This window comes from Dermacentor silvarum, chromosome 3, assembly GCF_013339745.2.
Source record: "Dermacentor silvarum isolate Dsil-2018 chromosome 3, BIME_Dsil_1.4, whole genome shotgun sequence".
NCBI lineage: Eukaryota > Metazoa > Arthropoda > Arachnida > Ixodida > Ixodidae > Dermacentor > Dermacentor silvarum.
The window spans coordinates 198,863,491-198,883,047 of NC_051156.1; the positions used below are offsets into that span (position 1 = coordinate 198,863,491).

A 19,557-nucleotide genomic window follows, 5' to 3' on the forward strand; every position below is an offset into this window, starting at 1 on the left:
CTATCATTTATGTTCGTCATACACCCTTGTCATATACTATGCCAACTTTGGTACATACTAAGTTACCGAAACGACCATGAGAGCACCAAGACGTAGGCGGATAAGATACTCTCAAAGTGGTATATGATCGCCGAGAAATGATTCGCATTTAAAAAGTATACAGTATATGCGCATCATGTCCGCTACAATCCGGTACATACAATATCCAAAGAAACTAACAGGCCAACCGTGGCTGCCACATTCACAAAATAATGATTAAAAAAAAAAAAGCTGGGACTACACAATTGCACCGTGGGACCCCGCACGTATCTACAATACGTACCCTACGTGGTTTTTTGGTTCACATATGTTTCACATATGGTTATGGTTCACATATATGTGCTATGTATATATGTATAGCACAACCCACTACCAGCGCCGCAAGTGGCAAGTCCTGCCAGCGCCGCAAGTGCTGGCAGGACTCGCAAGCAGGACTCGCTTGTTGCCCGCGGGTCCACTTCAGGTTATCGACATTCCAACTGTACCGTTCTACCGCGTGGGTGTCGATCTTGTTAGACCATTCCCCACTTCTTTTACGGGTAACAAGTGGATTGCCGTAGCTACTGACTACACCACATGATATGCAATCACCCGGACATTGCCGACAAGCTGTGCCACTGACGCCGCGGATTTTCTGCTTCACGATGTCATTCTCCACCACGGCGCGCCACGACAACTGCTGGCCGATCGCGGTCATTCATTTTTTATTTGCAATTATATGGACACTTCCACCGGATTTCTGCCGTCGTCGTCGCCGTGAGGTTCCGTATAGATAAAATCTTCGCCGCGCGCCGTATGCCCGAGCGGAAGCGTGCGGGGACGCACGCTGTCACGGAGAGCGAACGCACTCAATCTTCCACGCGCAAGCAAGGAAGCGGGAAGCGAGCGCCGGAGGGAGCGGGGGGGGGGGGGGGGGGCATTTCTACTCTGCCAACAACCGCGCTCGTCGCTCGCTCGCACCGTCTCTTATCTCCACACGGCTCTGACCTTTATGCGCTGTGCATTCGCCGCTCAGTTTCCGTTGAAGCGATAGACCGCACGTACCTTCGCCCGCTACGGCGTATATGCGCTTGCTGCCAGCGTTTTGCCAGTCGTTGTCTGCAGTCATTCAGTGTGATCTATTCATGTTTGTTTGTGCGCGCTCACACCACAGTTAGTAACAGTCGGGCCACATTTTCCAACGCGCGCTACACATGCAATGCTGCCCGGATCGGCAGTGCAGCACTACAGGTGTGTCCCTTCGCACGCGCTGCCCACGGGCAGCGCTTCTCATCAACACCACCGTTTCACACGCGCCTTCTCGTGGTCATCGAGTCTCTCTTCATGTCGGTCTACTTACGCCGCAGCACACCTGCTTACTTAATCAGCTCATGTTTACTACAATTCATATTGCTACAAAAGCCGCTCACCTTACTTCGTACGACATTGCTGTGTTGCTATCGCATTCATTGCTTCACCCTTAGGGCGAAACTGTGACATTTTTTTTTTCAAAAGTCGTTGACGACATCCTTCCTTCGTGTTCCACGCGTCACAAGCTAACCACAGCCTACAATCCACAAACAAATGGACTTACCCAGCGTCTTAATCGCACGCTGACCACGATGCTCTCGATGTAAGTTTCCGCTGATCATCATGATTGGGACATCACTTTGCCTTATGTGACATTCGCTTACAACTCGTCCCGCCGGGACACCGCCGGCTTTTCTCCGTTCTATCTGTTGTTTGGCCGCCACCCAACTCCTTTGAGACTTTCCTGCCATCAGCTGCCGATGCTCCTACAGAGTATACGCCCGCGATGCTGCTGCTGGGGCTCACATCGCTCGCCAGATTGCACGCCATCGTCTCTCTGCCTCGCAGATCTCGCAAAAGGCCCGCTATGACAGCCACCACAGAACCGTTCACTTCTCTCCAGGTTCTTTGGTTCTTCTTTGGACGCCGTCCCGGACGTCTGGGCCCTACAAGGTTCTCCGTCAGCTCAGTGAAGTCACCTACGAGATCGCTCCGGTGGACGCTAGCTCGTCGTCGTCCGTGCCTCCTAGTGATATGGGTCAAGTCACCCGTCTGAAGCCCGACTTCTCCGACAACGACCCTTCCCTTTCCTAAGTGCTGATACGGCACTCCCACCGGCATGGGGAGGGGGGGGGGGATCATATGTTACGACGACCGAAAAAGCGCTCGTGTGGTGGTTGTTCCGCCGTCTCGGCTATATCATTAAATCACTTGAAGGAATGTAGCTTAAAGCAGTCAGGTTCGTTTCTAATAAATCTTCGATGTCAGACTCACCCGCAGAAATGAGAGGTAGCGGTACACGCAGACTTGCTTCAACAGCGCAGAATAAATTAAGGCTGAAAGTTCTTTCCCTTCTTCTAAACAACAAATTGTCGTTACACCCTCATTTATATCCTATCACCCCTGTTATCTAGACAAACACAACACCGCCGCTCACGCTGTCACCAGTATTCGCTAGAACAATCGCTTGCCAGTTTTCCTTCTTCCCACGAACAATGAATGGAAAGAGCTGAACGACAGTCTGTGTTGATTTATAGCAGAGGTGGCCAAACTGCGGCTCCTGGCGGGTCCAAGTGCGGAGCGCAACTATCTGTCATCTACCCCCTGCTTTATTTCTCCGCATTTATACATCTAAAGACCAGCTTTCTTTACGTTATAGAATAACTTCAAGTTGTCTGCTTCAGTAATGGGAAAGCACAATGCAAGAGGCACAATGAGCAGTCGTTGCATGAGTGGCATTCACTGTAACCACCAACTTTGTTGGACGAGAAAAAGTGCGGTTAGTGCGCTTCTTGACTAAAAAGACACTTTTTTATGGCTCTTTGGATTTGCGATTATTTTTTGTTGTTTTGCCCTCCCTATACTTGAATCCATAGTGTGTGTCAGTATTGCAGAAATTTTAAATGACACAGAATTGCAAATAATAGACGGAACTTTTTCTCTCTCTTTTCTTTCTGGACTTTATAATACGATATCGCGGTCTGCGCAGGAAAAGAAAAAGGTACACCTCAATAACCTAATAGCAATAGCCAGTTTCCGTTGCCGTGTGCTTGCACCCCGTTTTAAGGTGGCTCGGACGGTGCGTCGTCTCTACAACGGGCCCGGAGGCTGCAGTGCGGACAGCTGCTGGCCAGCCCACACGGCGGCGGCGGTGGCATTGCGCGGAGGCGCAGTGAGCGGTCGCCTCTGGTTGCTGCTGACGATCACGTACGCCATGACGATGACGATGACCAGGATGGCGCTGCAGGCGACGACGGCCGCCGCTGCGACTCGCCGCTGGTCCCGAAGCTGCACGCAGTGGCACACGAGGCCGATTCGGGTTTATAATATGCATCTCGCAAGTTGTTCGCAGCACTGTCGAAGGTATACGAGGTGCACGCACAGGCAATATCCTTGCGCAGCGGAATGCACGCAATCCGCCTTTTTCATTTTCCTGTGCTGCCCTCTGCCGCACGCCACCGGAAACGTTTTGGTAGGGTGCCGGGGCTTTCGCCGGTTGATTTGTGAACCTGCGCCCTTGTTGAGTGCGCATCGGTTGTGCATTTCGTGGATCGCGAATAATTATTAATGGCTTCTGCGGGGCAGCATGTCGTTCCTGGAAGCCATGTAGCACTCACCAACTATATATATAGGGTGAGCAGGCGTGATAGCGCTGTTTTGTTTATAGTGTGGCCTATAAAGGTACGCGGAGTACCCTCTGCCGTCGCGGCTGCTTTGGAGTTTGTTGTCGCTGATTCCTACGCTTGCACCACGCTTTTCTTTAAATTCTTTTTGCACATTCTTTAGACATTTTGCATAAATAAGAAGTTTTCGAGCCCGCAGCCTTCCGCGTCGGATTTAGCAGAGCGGTGCGCTTGTTTACATCGACATCTACAGCCACAGATCGTCGTTAGCGTGAAAAATTGGGAAAAGGTGCATCGCTGGTATGAAAAAAAAAATGTCAAAACGTAGAATAAAACACACATACCTGCTCATATGAGCCGCGTTATTCCACCATGAGACGAGTCAGTATGAGCGCCTGAGCTACTCAACGGCGACTGTAATCCAGTTACAAATATCGGGCTGTTAATTTATTACTGATTCTCGCCTTTATTTAACTTCATCATACTTAGTTTGCGCGTGTCATAAAGCATTATTAGAGAAAAATGTGCTCACATAAGCGCTCATTTAAAGGCCGTATTGTTCTCCCGCAAAAACTCGGATGCCATCGCTGACACCGTTGGTATATAACTGAGCGAGGCGGCTGTTTATGCTGGCGCTGTACCGAATGTACCGTCTCTTGTTTCGCGTTTGACGCAGAGATAAACAGTACATCTCAGGAATTAAGAAATGCGTGAGCATACCAACACGTACAAACCGACCCATCTAGCGAATACGAGAGGCAGCCTACGGGAACGGTGACCTATACAGATGTTGGCACAGCCGTTGGGCACAGCGCTGTGTCGCCGCTTGCAGATTATTGTGTACGCGCCGTGCGAAGCGAAGAGTAGTTTATTTCAAATCACTAAGGCCAGAACTTAACTATAAAAGCAGTTTCCTTCGTCCTAACTTGCCTACTTTTCAGTACAGGTCCGCCGGTAGCGGGTGCACGAACTCGACGGAGCCAGGCCTAAGCTTCGCTGAAATCAACATTGGCTCAAACGTCATGTGCACGGATTGAGAGGCCTGGTCGAAGCCTTGCGCATTTCACCCTTTCAACTTCGTAGGCATGTTTTGACTCACTTTGAGCGCGATTATTCATATATACCAACGCAGGCGTTGCGGCTATCGCGTTATCGGTTCGACGGCCTATCGCGCGGATTTCGGTCGAACGATGGTATAGGCACGGTGATTTTATCGGTGCCGTCGACAAGAAAGCCCGTCGCACTACCAAAGCCAGTCTTACGCTATACGCACACTTTCAGTACTGCACTGACGTCGAGCTACCAGTGGAGTTTCAACGCGGTACACGGCACGAGTTGTCAGTAGCACGCGTCCGAGCGCTTTTTTTTTTTTTTTTTTCGGGGGACGTTTCCCTGAGATGGGGCCGCACGGCCGCGCGCGCGACCCTTCCAAAACATTTCGCGACTAATCCGCCAGGGCAGGGCGCATGCGCCGTAGGGCCGTAAAAAAAAAGGCGGATTCCAGGCGTAACTGCCCGATTGATGCGGGTTGCGGGATAAGAGAGTTTTTTTTTTCTTTTTTTTTGGTATATGGTGCGTTACAGCGATGCGTGACATTTGCGGATGCACGCTGCAAACTGCGATTTCAGCAGCCGCCGAGCAGAAGACGCGGAGCAGATGAACACATCTCGAAGGGCACTCGGCCTTCCTATTGGCTAAGGAGTCTTGGACCTTCCACAGAGCTGCAAACGACTTGTGAGATGCATGCGTTTTGCATCGGAGGTTGTTAGCGACTGGCGGAGTAACGCCCAAGTTGGTATATACGACACGTGAAATAGGCCGCGATTTCGAAGCGATGCCTTTTTTCCGACGCTGTTCCTTTTGGCGTTTTAGTCAGTGGTCAGAGCAACGCTCCGTGTTCGCGTTATATCGATGGGAACATGTGGGCCGTGAACGGTGGGTGAAAAGACTGGCATAGAATCGAGCGGTAGGCATCGCTACAAAATCGAGGCCCTGGTTTTCAACGCGATAAAATCTTGAGACGAGGGCAAAGAGGAAGGCGGACGCGCAATGGGTAAGTTTCAAAAAGTTTTTCAACTTTCGACAATTTTAAGTGAAATGAACTTCATCTTATTTTTTTCATATATTTTCTTGCGCTAAACACGAACTATTTATTTATTTCTTTGTTTTCTGATTGTCTGTTTCTTTGTTTGTTTTGGTGTTTGTTTCTACAGTACTGCCAGTATTTAGATGAAGGCTGTGAGCAGGCGTGGGGAAGGCAATGTTAAGCAAAGTAATTTATTCGACACGGTGAGGTTCAATACCGAGCAATACTTAGCTCCATTCTCCTTCCGATGACGATGACCACTCCCACAAGTAGGTCTATAACAGTCCTAACATGGAAACAAGCTGCACAGCGTGGTGTCACGGAGCCAACGCCGTCACGTGTCTTGGCTACGGGGCAATTTTGGTTGCCAAATTTGGTTTCAGCTCACTACGGTTCAGTGGGAATAGAAGGAACTTTCTGTTCCCGCTTTCGGAAGAGAACAGAAAGAAATCTAGGTGCGTTAACTATTGGGGTATTTGTATGCATACACAAGTACTCGAGAAAGTGGACGGGAGGACAGCGGCTGTCACAGCTGAACGGTTGTAAGCATCGTACGCGTAATGAGCAAGTTGTCGGTTCGGCTTCCACCTGCGGTAAATTGTCTTCTCGTCGAATTACATTAACATTTTTCTTATTTCCTCTATGCTTTTCCTGGCTTCTATCTTGGCTTCATGTTGTAACTAAAAAAAAAAAAAATCAAACCCCTTTATCTTCTCGCTCAGTGCATTCGTGCCAATTATTAAAAAAAACGAGAAATGACCATAATCCTTGACTTAGGTGTATGCTAATGGCACTCGCGCCTCGGCGTTGGTGTACTCTGGTGTACTGTTTGGGTTAACTTTGTGTTTTCCTTGTGTTAACTTTGAGTGAAGTACGACACACAGAGAATGCTGTGAATGTAAACGATGTAGACTACACTACACTAGGCCCGGCGTCCTCGTCGTCGGAAACTCGGCGGTACACAACACTTGGCCTCGCGTCCTCGTCGTCTACTTCCATGGCGAACGAAACGGTCGGGAAAGCGAACTCGGAGGAGCGAGCGAACGGAACTGACGGGAAACTGCCACGCACAAAGGAGCGGGTGAAGGAGCGAAGGAGGGCGTAGCCGCCTAGCGGATGGCGCACGTAGCGCACCTTACACGCCCCTACACCGCTGACGTGCGAGCATGCATGTAAGGAGCTCAGGCGCGCGTGAGCGAGCAACGGCGCAGGTAAGCGCCGGGAGAGGAGAAGCGAGAGAGGAGGGAGCGACATCACCATTCCGCTGTGTTCGGCAGGCGTTCGCTTTGTGCCAAGTGGTGTGTAGCTCTAACTAGCTTGTTTTTATTTTAATTAGTAATGAGCGGGTGCCCCTGGTTTAAGTGTGACGTCACTGATGACGGCACTTCTGGTCTTGGAGTTTCACCGGAACCTGTACTGATGCGGTGGGTATCTAAAGTGAACGATTGTGTGCTTTGGTGTACGGCAATTACCTTTCCTGAATTGTTTCTAATTATTCCTGACAATTAATTAGCTCTAATTACTGCACTAAACCTGTGCTCTGATGTCATATCTATCACCAAACATAAGTAGAATCATCAATATCTACCTGCTTTTATTTTTGTATGATTTATTTTTAATTTCGTCCCACCTCTGTTACAAACCGTAAGTCGGCCCCTAACCGGAAGTTGCTGCGCAAGAAACAAAGAGTGTCACTCGGTGCTCGTGCCACTAAAGAAGTCACAGTTTAGCCCGAAAGGCGAAGCATTGATTGCGATAGCCAACTAGAGGACAGCTAAATGAAGTAAGGATAGTAGTTTTATCCGCCGTATAAGCTTGCAAACATAGGCAAACTAACTAAATTAACAAGCATGGTGTCACGCGCGCAAAGCAACCATGGACGCATCTCACTCGATGACTGCGGAAACGCGCTGTCAAAACGCCGTAGTGAGTGCGGCCGCAACAGCCAGCGAATTGACCTTCGTCCCGCCGCTCGCATCAACGCGAACTAAGCCGCGAAAACACAGCACAGGGAGGACTGTGCCCCCGCTGCAAATGACTTTCCAGATACAGCCGCTGGAGCGGGCGCCCGCGGCGCAGAACGCGGGCTCCCTCCTCCCTACCCTCCCCCCGGAGCCTTGCGGTCCTGCGGTCGCGCGCTCGCTCGGGCGGCGTGGAGTAAGCCCTTCCCTCCCCCCCTCCTTCCCTACCCCCCTCTGAAGCGTTGCGCGCGACTGGAAGACGGTGCACTTCTTTCCCGCTTCCCGCCCTTGCGTGGACGAGATTGAGCCGCGAGCCCCACCTCACCCTCGCACACAGACTATACTGCGCGCGGCGACGATTTTATCACCCGTGGACTTCATACATAACCTCACGGCGACGGCGACGGCTGGAGTGTCCACATAATTGCTATCGCATTAAAAAACATCAACGTGCATGTTTTGTTGTATTTTTTGCACACGGTAGCCTGCATATGGTACTTGTGAGCCGTGACGCACCACAAAGGCTGTCCGCGCATGCATGATTGAATGGTGCTACTATATATACGCGCAAGCGTACGTCAAAGTCGGCTTCTCCTTATAAATAGATTTAGCAAGGAAAAGCCCGCTTTACGGCCCTCCCATTGACTGCTGGAGACTCGGTTGCGATCGCAAACATTGCCGCTTCAGCCTTTCAATCTGGGATCATCTTAGAGACAGATGTTCAGAAAGGGCAGAACAAGCGCTAGACTATAAGCTAGATGTTTACCTCCAAAAACAAGAGAGCTAATGGTTACAAGAGAGCGACAAAAACAGTGCAGTCACTCGACACATGCGCCCTAGTCAACAAAAGCTGTAGATGTACTATTCCACAGATATCAATCAATCAATCAATCAATCAATCAATCAATCAATCAATCAATCAATAAATTCACTGTCCTGACGGCTGTATATACTGTTGTTTTTGTAAATAGACCACTAGCTGACAGTTCAGCGTTCGATCCTTCTGCTCTTTCTGCCCATGTTCGCGTCTTTGACAGCTCCGCGAGAAGAATGCATTCTCCCAACGGTAATCGTGGTCGCGGCCTCGTACTCGGCAGAAGAATGACATAGCCACTTGGCATCCGTAAATCCGTAATTGGTCATTGACTATCTTCTACTCACTCCGTTAATAGGACAGCGAGTGTGTGTGTGTGTGTGTGTGTGTGTGTGTGTGTGTGTGTGTGTGTGTGTGTGTGTGTGTGTGTGTGTGTGTGGTGTGTGTGTGTGTGTGTGTGTGTGTGTGTGTGTGTGCCTACGTGTGCGCGCGCGTGGGGGTGGTGGCACCTGTGAGCGTTGCAGTTCATCGATGATGCCGCTAGCCGTGCGCAGTTCGGCTGCCTGCGTGGCGCTGCTAGCGGGCCGCCGGCTGCTGCCAGGAGCGTTGCTGCCCGAAGTGCATCCGCTCAAGTCCGGCTGTTTGCCGGAACCACTTGCCGCTGGGGCCGGTCGCTGCTGGCTCCCCCGTTTCCCGGACGCCTGTTCGCTCAGCGTCGACTGCATGAAGCTGGGCGCGTTGTCAGACAGGACCACCGCGTCAGGCGAGAGGCTCTCAGACATGGCGGCGCCTCTTCTTCTCCCTTCTTCACTCGGCCCTTGGCAGGACGCACATCCGCGATGAGATATGGATGAAAGCGGTGACGATGACGATGATGACCTCAAGCAATGGTGCATGCTCGCAACGGCGAACTGGCCAACATGCGGGTTGCAGGACGAGAAAATTAAATTCATGCAGAAACCATCGAAGATTATTGCTTATAGTATAAGTAAATATCTGACAAAGATTTTGGTATCGAATTAATGATGTCAATATATTTTTACGTTAATTACTAGAATTTTGGCGCCGCAAAAGACCAGGGACGACGGAAGCAACACAGACAGGCGCACTATGGCTATGTTGCTTCTGTCGTCACTCTTCTTCTGCTTTATCACGATTCTGGTAAATAATCACGCATCAACTGAGACAGCAACGTGCTCTATTGATCTTAGGTTATCGAGAGTGACTGTCCGAGAATGCAGGACGAATTGCGTTTGACTGGAACCACGGCCGACTGTATGCACCCGACACACACCGCGACTAAACAGTCATTAAACAAAGTGCTTCTCGAAGTACTTGTTATTAGCAGCAGTAGCAGCAGCAGCAGCAGTAGAAAGTTTTCCTGACCATTCCGCACCCCTCTTAGAAGCATACCGTTGTCGAGCCATTTCGGCACGTAAGCGACGTTGCTCTGCCAACTCTTTTGCGCCGAGAATCTGTTTGGTGACATTTTTAGCGCGCAGTGGTAAGTCGCCGCGACCGTCGAGGAGCCATCTTAAGCTGAGCGAGGGGTAGTGAACCGATGCAACCCTCCTCCCCCTCCCTTTCTCACCGCTGGCACCACTTTCACCGAGGCAATCTCCATCACAGCGCACCCCTCTCGGTGTGACGTCGCTCGTTTACATACGGAAAACCTGTCATGATAGGTAAAGATAGCAGTTCGTATATATAAAAAAAAATTGGGGCATGTCATGTAACTTAGTAATACTGCTAGGAAACAAATATACTGCGCAAACTTCAACACAAAAGGACGTATAGTAGGGACACGGACCAACTTGATCGTCGACACGTTTTATTGAATTGGTAGTACTGGTTGAGGTGCATGCGGAAGCATTGTACCACTCGGCTACGAGCACGCGACCGCGCTCCCACAGACTGAAAGCACCCAGTTACGTAGTTGTTTATTACTAAGCAATACTTGGAGGCATGTGTTTATTTGTGCGCAAGACGTGCCGCCCACTGCTCGGGAGCTTCGGCCGCTCGACGAGCACTCGCCGCATGGACTGCGTGGCGGCGTTAGTCGGCGACATCGGCGTCGGTCATATCTTTCTCAGGATTCAGGCTATTACGTCGCTTCGCCTCCAACGCTGCCGCAGCGTCTGCATTCTACCGAACGATATACTAAAAGGACTGTACGAGCCATGCTATTTTTACACGGCGCAGCATAAGTATGCTTCTGTGGTGAGTAGCATCATCGTGCTTAAGATTTTGTCGCCATCATCCTCCGTTCCTCTTTCGTTCCCACTTTCTTCTTCCCCAGTGCAGAGTAAAAGGTTAGAGTGATGTCACCTCCCTGCCTTTCATTTTTTTTAAATGTCATCATCATCGTCAGCCTATATTTATGTACACTGCAGGACGAAGGCCTCTCCCTGCGATCTCCAATTACCCCTATTCGTTTCATGTGCAGAGTTTTAAATGTACATTAAAAAAGCCGGCAGATCCCACGCCCTGTGGGAATCGATGTTATGCGAAGCAGTGTGCGAGGACCCTACCAAGTTAACGAAACGACCATGATAGCACCAAGACGTAGGTGGCTCTTTCATGACCTACATGACAGGCATGCCATGACATTCATGTCACGAGTCCTCAGGAGTCCTTTAGCTACACCTAAGAGACGTTAAGGCGAAAGCTTTAGTCATGCTCGTGACTATTACTTTTCCTTCACTTAGTTCCACGTCCGAACCTATTCCACTGGTTTTTCAGTGTTAATGTTTTTTCGCTAAGGCATTGCCATTTTTGCTGAGTCATGGTCATGACTATGACCTACCACCATTCTTTCACGTTTCCTTCACTTAGTATACCACGTCCGAACCCATTTCAGTGGTTTTTGAGTGTTAATCTTTTTTCGCTGAGTCATTGACGTTTTCGCTGAGTCATGCTCGTGACTGATTTTTACCATCATCCTTTAGTGTTTCCTTCACTTAGTACCCACGTCAGAACCTATATCAGTGGTTTTTGAGTGGTAATCGTTTTTCGCTGAGTCATTGTCATTTTTGCCGAGTGATGCTCATGACTATGACTTCTACCATAATCCTTTAATGTTTCCTTCACTTAGTACCCATGTCCGAACCCAGTTCAGTGGTTTTTTGAGTGTTAAACGTTTTCGCTGGGTTATTGTGATGACATTTATGTCATGACCTATCAGTTATGCTAGTCATACACTCCTGTCATTATACGCCAAATTTGGTACCTACCAAGTTAACGAAACGACCATGAGAGCACCAAGATGTAGGCGGCTGTTTCATGACCTACATGGCACGCATGTCATGACATTCATGTTATGACATATCATTTATGTTCGTCATATACTGTTGTCATAGTATGCCAATTTCGGTAGATACCAAGTTAACGAAACGACCATGAGAGCACAAAGTCGTAGGTGTCTAGATAGGTAGTAGTAGATAGATAGATAGATAGATAGATAGATAGATAGATAGATACTGTCAAAGTAGCAAATGTTCGTCGAGAAATGCTTCGCATTTAATATATTCTACTGCCACTATTTGGTGAGAAACGTTACGTACTTACACTCAACACATGACAAGATCACCAATCTTGTCTGGAGTTGCATGCCAGGAGTATGGCCAGGCAAAGATGTCCAACACTCACTCCAGAATGTCTCTCTCTCTCTCTCTCTCTCTCTCTCCCTTTCAAACACAGGGGTGTCAGGCAAAGAAAGCACATAATCAGTGACACATAACCCAGTTGCTCATACCGAGTGGTTCAAGTTGTCTATTTGACGACGTCACATGCGTACTTACACCAAACCCCTGGGCTTTAGGCGAATAAATCTGATGACGACGACATCGAACAATGGTGCGTACTATCAAGGGAGATTCGCCAAGAATCGACTGGGGCAAGCAAAATTCTTCGAGTATATCTTTGTACATGAAACGAAGGAGAGGAGAAAGTAATGCGAGTGACGTGGTGACACAATGTTAAAAGGAACAAGAAATAATTACCAAAATGAGATAGCAAAGAAAGCTTTGCTTTATTATGGCCGCCAATCTGTGGACGAGTTCACGACCAGAGGTGAGAAAAAAAAAAGTGATGAACCAATTGTCTACAGTTGAGCTGCTCCACTACGATTGCTTGATCGCTTCTATGTGAATGAGTAACGCAAGTACACCCAATTTTTCCAACATTATATGGCCTCTCAGAATTAAAGAACAAGTCGCCTGAAGATATGACGGCACTGTTTTCAGGGAACGAGGGATGCTAGAGAATAATTTGCAAGCGTTCTTACCAGGGGCGCCGTATTCTCGGACGATCACCTTGGGGGATATCACTTTCAGTGTGCGTTGATTGGCTGGTTGGGCAAAAACGGTTGAGAAAAACCACTCGAATCATCCAACTCGCCGTGCACTACGTTACATTAAAGTGACAGTATCGCCGAAAGTGCCCCTGAGCAATCTACGATGCGCGACCTTGACCATTTCGCTTATGAAAGATGCTATAGCTTGGAAACCGAGGCTCAGCATTGCGACGGATCGGTGAAGAGGAAAATGTTCGGGTAACGAGATTTAACTGTACACCGAAGAAGGCCATATGGTCAGCCCCCCCCATTACGGCGTTTTCGACAGTCCGAGTTGCTTTGACACGATAGATCCCATGAATTAAAATCAACACTTCCTCCTAGCCCCTACGCGCACTCGCGTCGTCTCAAATGTATCTCGCCATCGCGTGTATTACCTGATCCGAGAGCTCACAGCCGTACCATGGAAACTGGGTGGCTTCTCTTTTTTCTGAAGCCAGCGATAGTACTATAATATGAATGCTCTTGGACAAACTGATCGCGGCTCTAGTATACGTCTCCCTGTAGGAAAAGTTTACTATCCGCGATTGCATACATAGACACGATTGGCTCAAGGACTTTCAGCCTTGGAAATACCATAACGTGATAAAGCGTGCTACTTCCGGTTCAACACTATACGTTGGATACAGTGAAGACATTTCACATAAAACACATATGTATACATATAGAATAGAAGCAAGAGGAAAAAGATAGCTAGGCACATTCGCCCGTAATTGCAGGGGATGTGTTGTCCCACAGGAAGACACACGCAGCAGCCATAACAAGCCTACGCATTTCTGACAATTGACTGAAATTGAATGATACAACGACCGTTATAATTAGTGTATAAGGCGCAACGCAACTGCGACGAAATTTTCTTCCCCCGGCGCCAAAATTCTGCATAATAACGTCTCTTATGGAAGCGTCCAGGCCGTGTCGGGCGGCGTAGCAGCGGCCTCTGCGACGAGCAGCACCGCAATAGCGACGAGGGCGACGGCGGAGGGCGCTGCGTGCACCGTGGCACCCTGGCGGGTCATGAACCGGAAGTTCCGGTACACCGCCCGCGTCTCAGCCCCCGTGGCGCTGGCCACGAGCTTTCGCACGTTGCCAGCTACCGTAGCCGACGAGCACGGCTGATGCTGGAACCGCCACTTCAACTTGCGCAGCTCCACCAGCTGCACGACATGGTATGGGCGGGAATTTAGACAAAGACACCCGTGTCCCTTGTAAGCCGTGCGCTGAATATCAGAATCAGCAACACGTTGGTATTAAAGGGACGCTATTGATGTTAGCTGAAAGACAGGCGTGCAAGCGCGAATGCGAGTAGGAAAGAGCAGGACAACATAAACGCCAATAAAGTACAAACGCGGTGCAAACAACACAAACAGGAAAATGCGAACGCGGCGTTTTGTATTGCCCTGTTCGTTTCTATACTCTCGGTAAACTGGGAACTTCAAGGGACGGCGCCACCTGCCTTTTGTCCTAGCAACTTTTAAAGACGATAGTCTTTCTTGGGCTACCTAAACGCGAAAAACTTTGTCACTCGATTCAACCGCCCGGCCAAAACCAAGCGAGCTACTAGCACTGGTGACACAGGGTCATACACGTCAACATTATAGAGCGCAAAGGAAACCTCAGGCATATTTGAGGCAAAATATATGTACATAACCATGATTCACAGCGTTCATTTAATTAAGAATACACATTGGACTGGTTTTCACGTTAGTAAATGAAAAATCAACGCGTTAGATATGGTGTCGAAGAGACGCTACGCGTTAAAAACAAGCCGACTGAAGCCGCGGCTCTGTATCCGGCTTTAAGCCAACAGTATACTAAAGGGTCCCAACAGATGGCGCGAGAATAGGGCGAACGCGGGATATTTGAATTGAATCCAGAAAAACTTCCATTGCATCCATCATGGGAGGAGTGAGAGGGGAGGAAAAGAGCGTGACGAGTGGGAGGGGGAAAAGAGAGGGTGTTACGTATCAGGGGCAGCAGAAGACTATCGTCTTTCGACGTCATTTGCAGTGAAGCAAAATTTTTTATTTTGTCTTATCAAGCCTCCGCTTGGCTTATCAAATCTCCTCTCATGGAAAACAGAGTTACTGTTTTGCTGTTAGCGTAATATACAAATGCACATTAATTAAAATTTTGTATTTATTGTTCTATTTGCATAAATTCAAACGCGACCAGGTAGAAAACCACTCGAATGTGTCGTTGCGTTTTAACGTTCACCAGTGTTTGTATAATAGTGGCCGAATCCCGGTTGCGGCGCAGACATTTTCTCTTGAGCAATGCAATGTTTGAAACCCGGCCCTAGAGCAACTAGAAAACGTACTTCTATGTAACTACGCGAAACAGTAGTGCCGATAAATTATTTTGCTGTTCGTGCTTCATTTTGTTCCTGTGGTACTTTTAAGCAGGTTGCAATGTGCAGCACGGACCGATACTTTGAACGAAGAAAACAGGATGATAGCCGCCGAGGATAAACTAGAACAGGGGTTCCCTTTTCTACGTCATAATGTCGTGCAATTATGCTTATTTTTGTCATCGTTATCGCCATCGTATACTCAGTACACCATGACTCAGCCTTCGTGAAGATTATTGCGTAACAAAGGCATTCCATGTATTCCTTGTCCACCGTCAACCAAACCCACGAATGCTTATTGTATAGCCACAGTCAAGTTACCATTCGAATCACGCGCTAATCGGGAATGCCAACTCTTAGAACCTGCTGGTCTTGACATCACGGGAACCACCTGGATGAATTCCATGTCGTAAATACCACGAAGTGAGCTCCTAATATGCTTGTGTAAGAATTGATTGTGGCACCTTTATGTTAATATATTGTTTGTTTAGATCGCTGATCTAAACGTTCGTCATTCATTCATTCATTAGCCGGGCTTACATGATTGCGACACTGACTCATCGCTTTTAATAGCGCGTCGTCATAATGAGATGCGCCAACGTTTTCAATGCGCATCAAACATCGTGCGATGGCGTGGTAAACGAACTCACGCCCGCTATTTAGCGAGCCTCAATGCCTCGGCCCGACCCTCTAGCGTTTACATTAACCCGACTATCGGCTCTGGGCCCGCGACAAGCCCACTCGGCGCGACTCTATCGGATTCACGTAAGCGTACGTAGTCATATTAGCTACGTTAACGTGTGAGTATATATCGCACCTGGTCCTTGCCGATCTCGACGGAGCGGCTGAGCACCACGTTGATGACCCGTTCGGTGCAGGGCGGGAAAGTGAGCGAGCCCGAGTAGAGGTAGTAGTTCTCGGTGCTGGCCGGCGTGAAGTAGGACATGAAGAACCTGGCCACCGCCGCGCTGTCCTTGGGCGGGGTGTCGTTGCCCGGCACGTGGAGTTCGCGCACCGCCTTCATGAAGCCCGTCAGCGCGGTATTGTTGTTCTCCGTCTCCTGTGCAGAAAGAAATGGCCGCATGCACGTGCAGACTCGTACGGTACACGGAGAACAAAACCCTAGGAGCCCGAAAGTACTATTTCCAAAATGCAATCTCTATAGCATGGTGCTCGAGTCCTTCCAGTCTGCAGATGTTTACGTCACCGCCGCGGTGACCCTGCTGCTGATCGCGATGTCGCAGGTCCCACGCCGGTACGCGACCGCCGCATTATACGACGACAGCGAAATAAAAAAGCGCCCGTGCCACTTAGATTTAGACGCGCGGTAATGAACAGCAGGAACCGTGTTATGCAAGGATCTTTTTTTTTTCGTCCCGCTCAGAAGTCGATCTCAACGACAGTGGGGAGTGGGGGCGCGGCTCCGTCTGAACCAATGACGAATCCTTACATAGTATAGTAGGCGTCCAGGTGGTCAAAAGTTAGTTCACGGAGTCATTTTCATCGACAAAAGTGCTTGTAGTTTTTCCCACTAAGTGCTAAGTGTTTCCTTTAACCAATATCCTCCCCCAGAACACGAGAAAAATTATTGTTCAGCCCCTCAAGCTCAGGAAATTGCCGCGAATCATGCAAGGGTTCACGCACTCACTTCGCACACCTGCCCTGCGATAATGGCGGTGCGGCGTGGAATGCAGCTGGGGCGAGGGTACGCGCATGCGCATAGCTGAATTGGAAAAAGGTCCATTCACTATACGATGGCTATCATTACCTTTTGTATTGCATTGGAGCGTTAAAATCAATCAATCAATCAATCAATCAATCAATCAATCAATCAATCAATCAATCAATCCGAAGTTAGAAACTGAGCAAGGCTTTTCACCAGGTGCTGTGGCACCGGCCCGCTCGTTCACTTTTTGCCACTCTTGACAGCTTTCACAGGTACGTATTTCCACGGCGCCCGAGATGGTGCGCGCCGGTTCGCGCCATCTCGGGGGTTATGCTGTTTCCCGTCTGTAGCGTGAAGCCGTACAGTTCAAACGCACGACTGACAAAGCATACGTTACTCACACTCACTGAGTGGCGCATAGCCGGGCACACAACCACTATACCCCCGGAGGTGATCAGGTCTCGTAATTATATGCTCAGATAACAATGGGCGCACAGATAACAATGACGAACCGAGTGTGTGAGGTGTCCAAGAGGCAGTGCCATTACAGTACATACAAGCTTTGCTTCGTTTCCGCGGAGTCCCACTTCATACGCCTTCTCGTCGACCTGAGCCTGTCGTTTAATATTGACCGCATGATCCTGTTCTATCAGCCGGGATGATCTCTTCGTAGCCGACGCTGTCACGTGCCACTTTGTGCAACGTGTGCGCGTACATAGGTCACCATATCACAGAAAATTCTGATTACAGGCTAGAAGTTGTAAAGCGCCGTCGAGGAAATGTTCTGCCAAAAGAATAAAAAAAAATGTTTGGTAGTGGTCGATTTAGAAGCAAATTATAATTTGAGAGGTAATGGGGTGAAGAGGTGAGCGACCCTCCCCACAGCAGAGGATTCCTCTCGCTGACTGCTGAACCCGTAAGCGACATTCCTTTCCTGCCCTTCTTCCATAGCGGCGTCTTTTAATCATCTTGCGTAACTCCTACAGATGCAAGAGGCACTTTCATTCAAGATGTCTGCCCCACCTTGACAGTTGTGATGACGCACTCACCTTGAAAAGGATGACGAGCGCCAGCAGGCCGTTAACTTCCTTGAGGCAGTTGATGTCGATGTTGGTCTCCGTGTAGTGGATCAACTGGAGCTACGAAAGCGCGACGCAGGTTGCGAATGTTAAGGGATTCATGCGAGCGTCTGCATAGCTTTAGAGGAGGTGTACTTTACCTAAGCACGATTGCACTTCAACGGCATCTAGAGGTACGTCGCAGCCGACAATTTTGATACTTCAGTGAAAGTTATCGCAAATATGCACTAAGCTATAAAAAAGTCACAGGACTGCGCGCCACATGCAGCACAGTCACAGCGTAAGCTGGTAGAGCGGCTCAAGGGTAGCTCCAATTTGGGCACCACACACAACAGAGTCTTCGCGGCAGTCTCTTCTCCTCGTTTTGACCAGAACAACCTGAACTGTCCGCCCGGCCTCGACGGCGAGCTGCAGCTTGTAATGCTCTCTGTACAGAAGTCTGCTGAGCCCGATCAAGCCTTACAACTGCAACTTACATGTCGAGCACGCTGCGTTTGTAGGCACCTTACCTAGATGGCGCCACCATACTGGCGGAGGCTCGGGTCGTCTGCCCCTGCGCGCTTGCCTTATAGGGTATTATCTGCTGCCCGATAGCAAGCGCATGCGTGGCTCAGTGGTAGAGTATCTGGCTCCCTCGCAGCGGGCGCGGGTTCGATCCAGGCGGGAATCGGGTACTTTTTTTCGCATTTCCGGCGATAGCGGTTACGGCTGCGTACGCCGTCGGCGGCGGCATCATCGCGACCCTACACGCTATTGGAATGAGCCCATAACAGCTTACGCTGTAAAAAAAAAAATCTGTGTCATTGCTTTTATTGCATCCAAATTTTGCTGCCTACATCGTTTGACGCTTATGATTCGTCTTCGGGTTAAGTTGCGCGAATAGGCAGGGGTATATAGCTTCTTGTGTGCATGTATCCCAGGCATGAAAACGAAATATTGATGCAATCAAGGTGGGCAATTGTTCTAAGTGGTGCCTTGTGAGAAAAAAATATGAAGGCAACACTTCCTGCGTTTGCCCGTGCGTCTTTTCTCAAAGCGATTACCGTTCCATTCGTGGGGTTTCCCTCACCAATGACCATTATCAGCGGGGAAACAGCAGACGTGCTCTGAAACCGCTATTGCGACGGCTGGGGCACGAATCGGTGGTGCTGCTGGCGAGACAAGCGGGAGCTCTGGCGAAGGCGTCCTTCCGAGCATAATTAAAGAGCATCTGCTCCACCTCTGGAAAGCGCCACGCGTGACACACATCGAGGGAGCGGAGAACGAAGGCAAGCGCTGTCTTTGTTCTGTCGCGGCTCACCTCGGCCACGTTGTTCTGCTCGTCGATGTGGTGCTCGGCGCCCTGTCCGCTGCCGGTGCCGAAGTGGAGCACTCCGAGGACGAAGGTGTACTCGACCAACAGGGGACCGCCGTAGACGGCCACGCGAGAGTTGTTCGGGGACACGAGTACTGGTGAGTGAATAAATGACACAGATCACTCAGCCGCTAAATCAATCAATCAATCAATCAATCAATCAATCAATCAATCAATCAATCAATCAATCAATCAATCAATCAATCAATCAATCAATCAATAAAC

The 19,557-nt window shown here is 49.3% G+C and overlaps 2 protein-coding genes across 2 annotated transcripts; both read right to left on the bottom strand.

The window, feature by feature from the left end:
- Positions 1-3,031: 3,031 nt before the first annotated feature.
- On the bottom strand, positions 3,032-9,372 carry LOC125944126 (uncharacterized). Its single transcript, XM_049664153.1, has 2 exons — positions 9,042-9,372; positions 3,032-3,336 (listed from the first exon to the last, which is right to left on the bottom strand). Exons 1-2 carry the CDS (start codon positions 9,312-9,314, stop codon positions 3,139-3,141), a joined length of 471 nt encoding a protein of 156 aa, XP_049520110.1. The 5' UTR covers positions 9,315-9,372; the 3' UTR covers positions 3,032-3,138.
- Positions 9,373-13,779: 4,407 nt separating this feature from the next.
- On the bottom strand, positions 13,780-19,057 carry LOC119445141 (carbonic anhydrase 6-like). Its single transcript, XM_049664896.1, has 4 exons — positions 19,022-19,057; positions 17,949-18,038; positions 16,051-16,293; positions 13,780-14,040 (listed from the first exon to the last, which is right to left on the bottom strand). Exons 1-4 carry the CDS (start codon positions 19,055-19,057, stop codon positions 13,780-13,782), a joined length of 630 nt encoding a protein of 209 aa, XP_049520853.1.
- Between the last annotated feature and the right edge of the window lie 500 nt (positions 19,058-19,557).

Bases quoted from the DNA above. Each gene is read 5' to 3' on its own strand.
- LOC125944126 (XM_049664153.1), bottom strand. From the start codon at position 9,314: ATGTCTGAGAGCCTCTCGCCTGACGCGGTGGTCCTGTCTGACAACGCG. The intron at 3,337-9,041 runs GTGCCACCACCC...CACTGCGTGCAG, and splicing joins ATGAACTGCAACGCTCACAG to CTTCGGGACCAGCGGCGAGT.
- LOC119445141 (XM_049664896.1), bottom strand. From the start codon at position 19,057: ATGGTCATTGGTGAGGGAAACCCCACGAATGGAACG. The intron at 16,294-17,948 runs GTGAGTGCGTCA...CTTTCTGCACAG, and splicing joins CGCTCGTCATCCTTTTCAAG to GAGACGGAGAACAACAATAC. The intron at 14,041-16,050 runs GTGCGATATATA...CATGTCGTGCAG, and splicing joins TCGAGATCGGCAAGGACCAG to CTGGTGGAGCTGCGCAAGTT.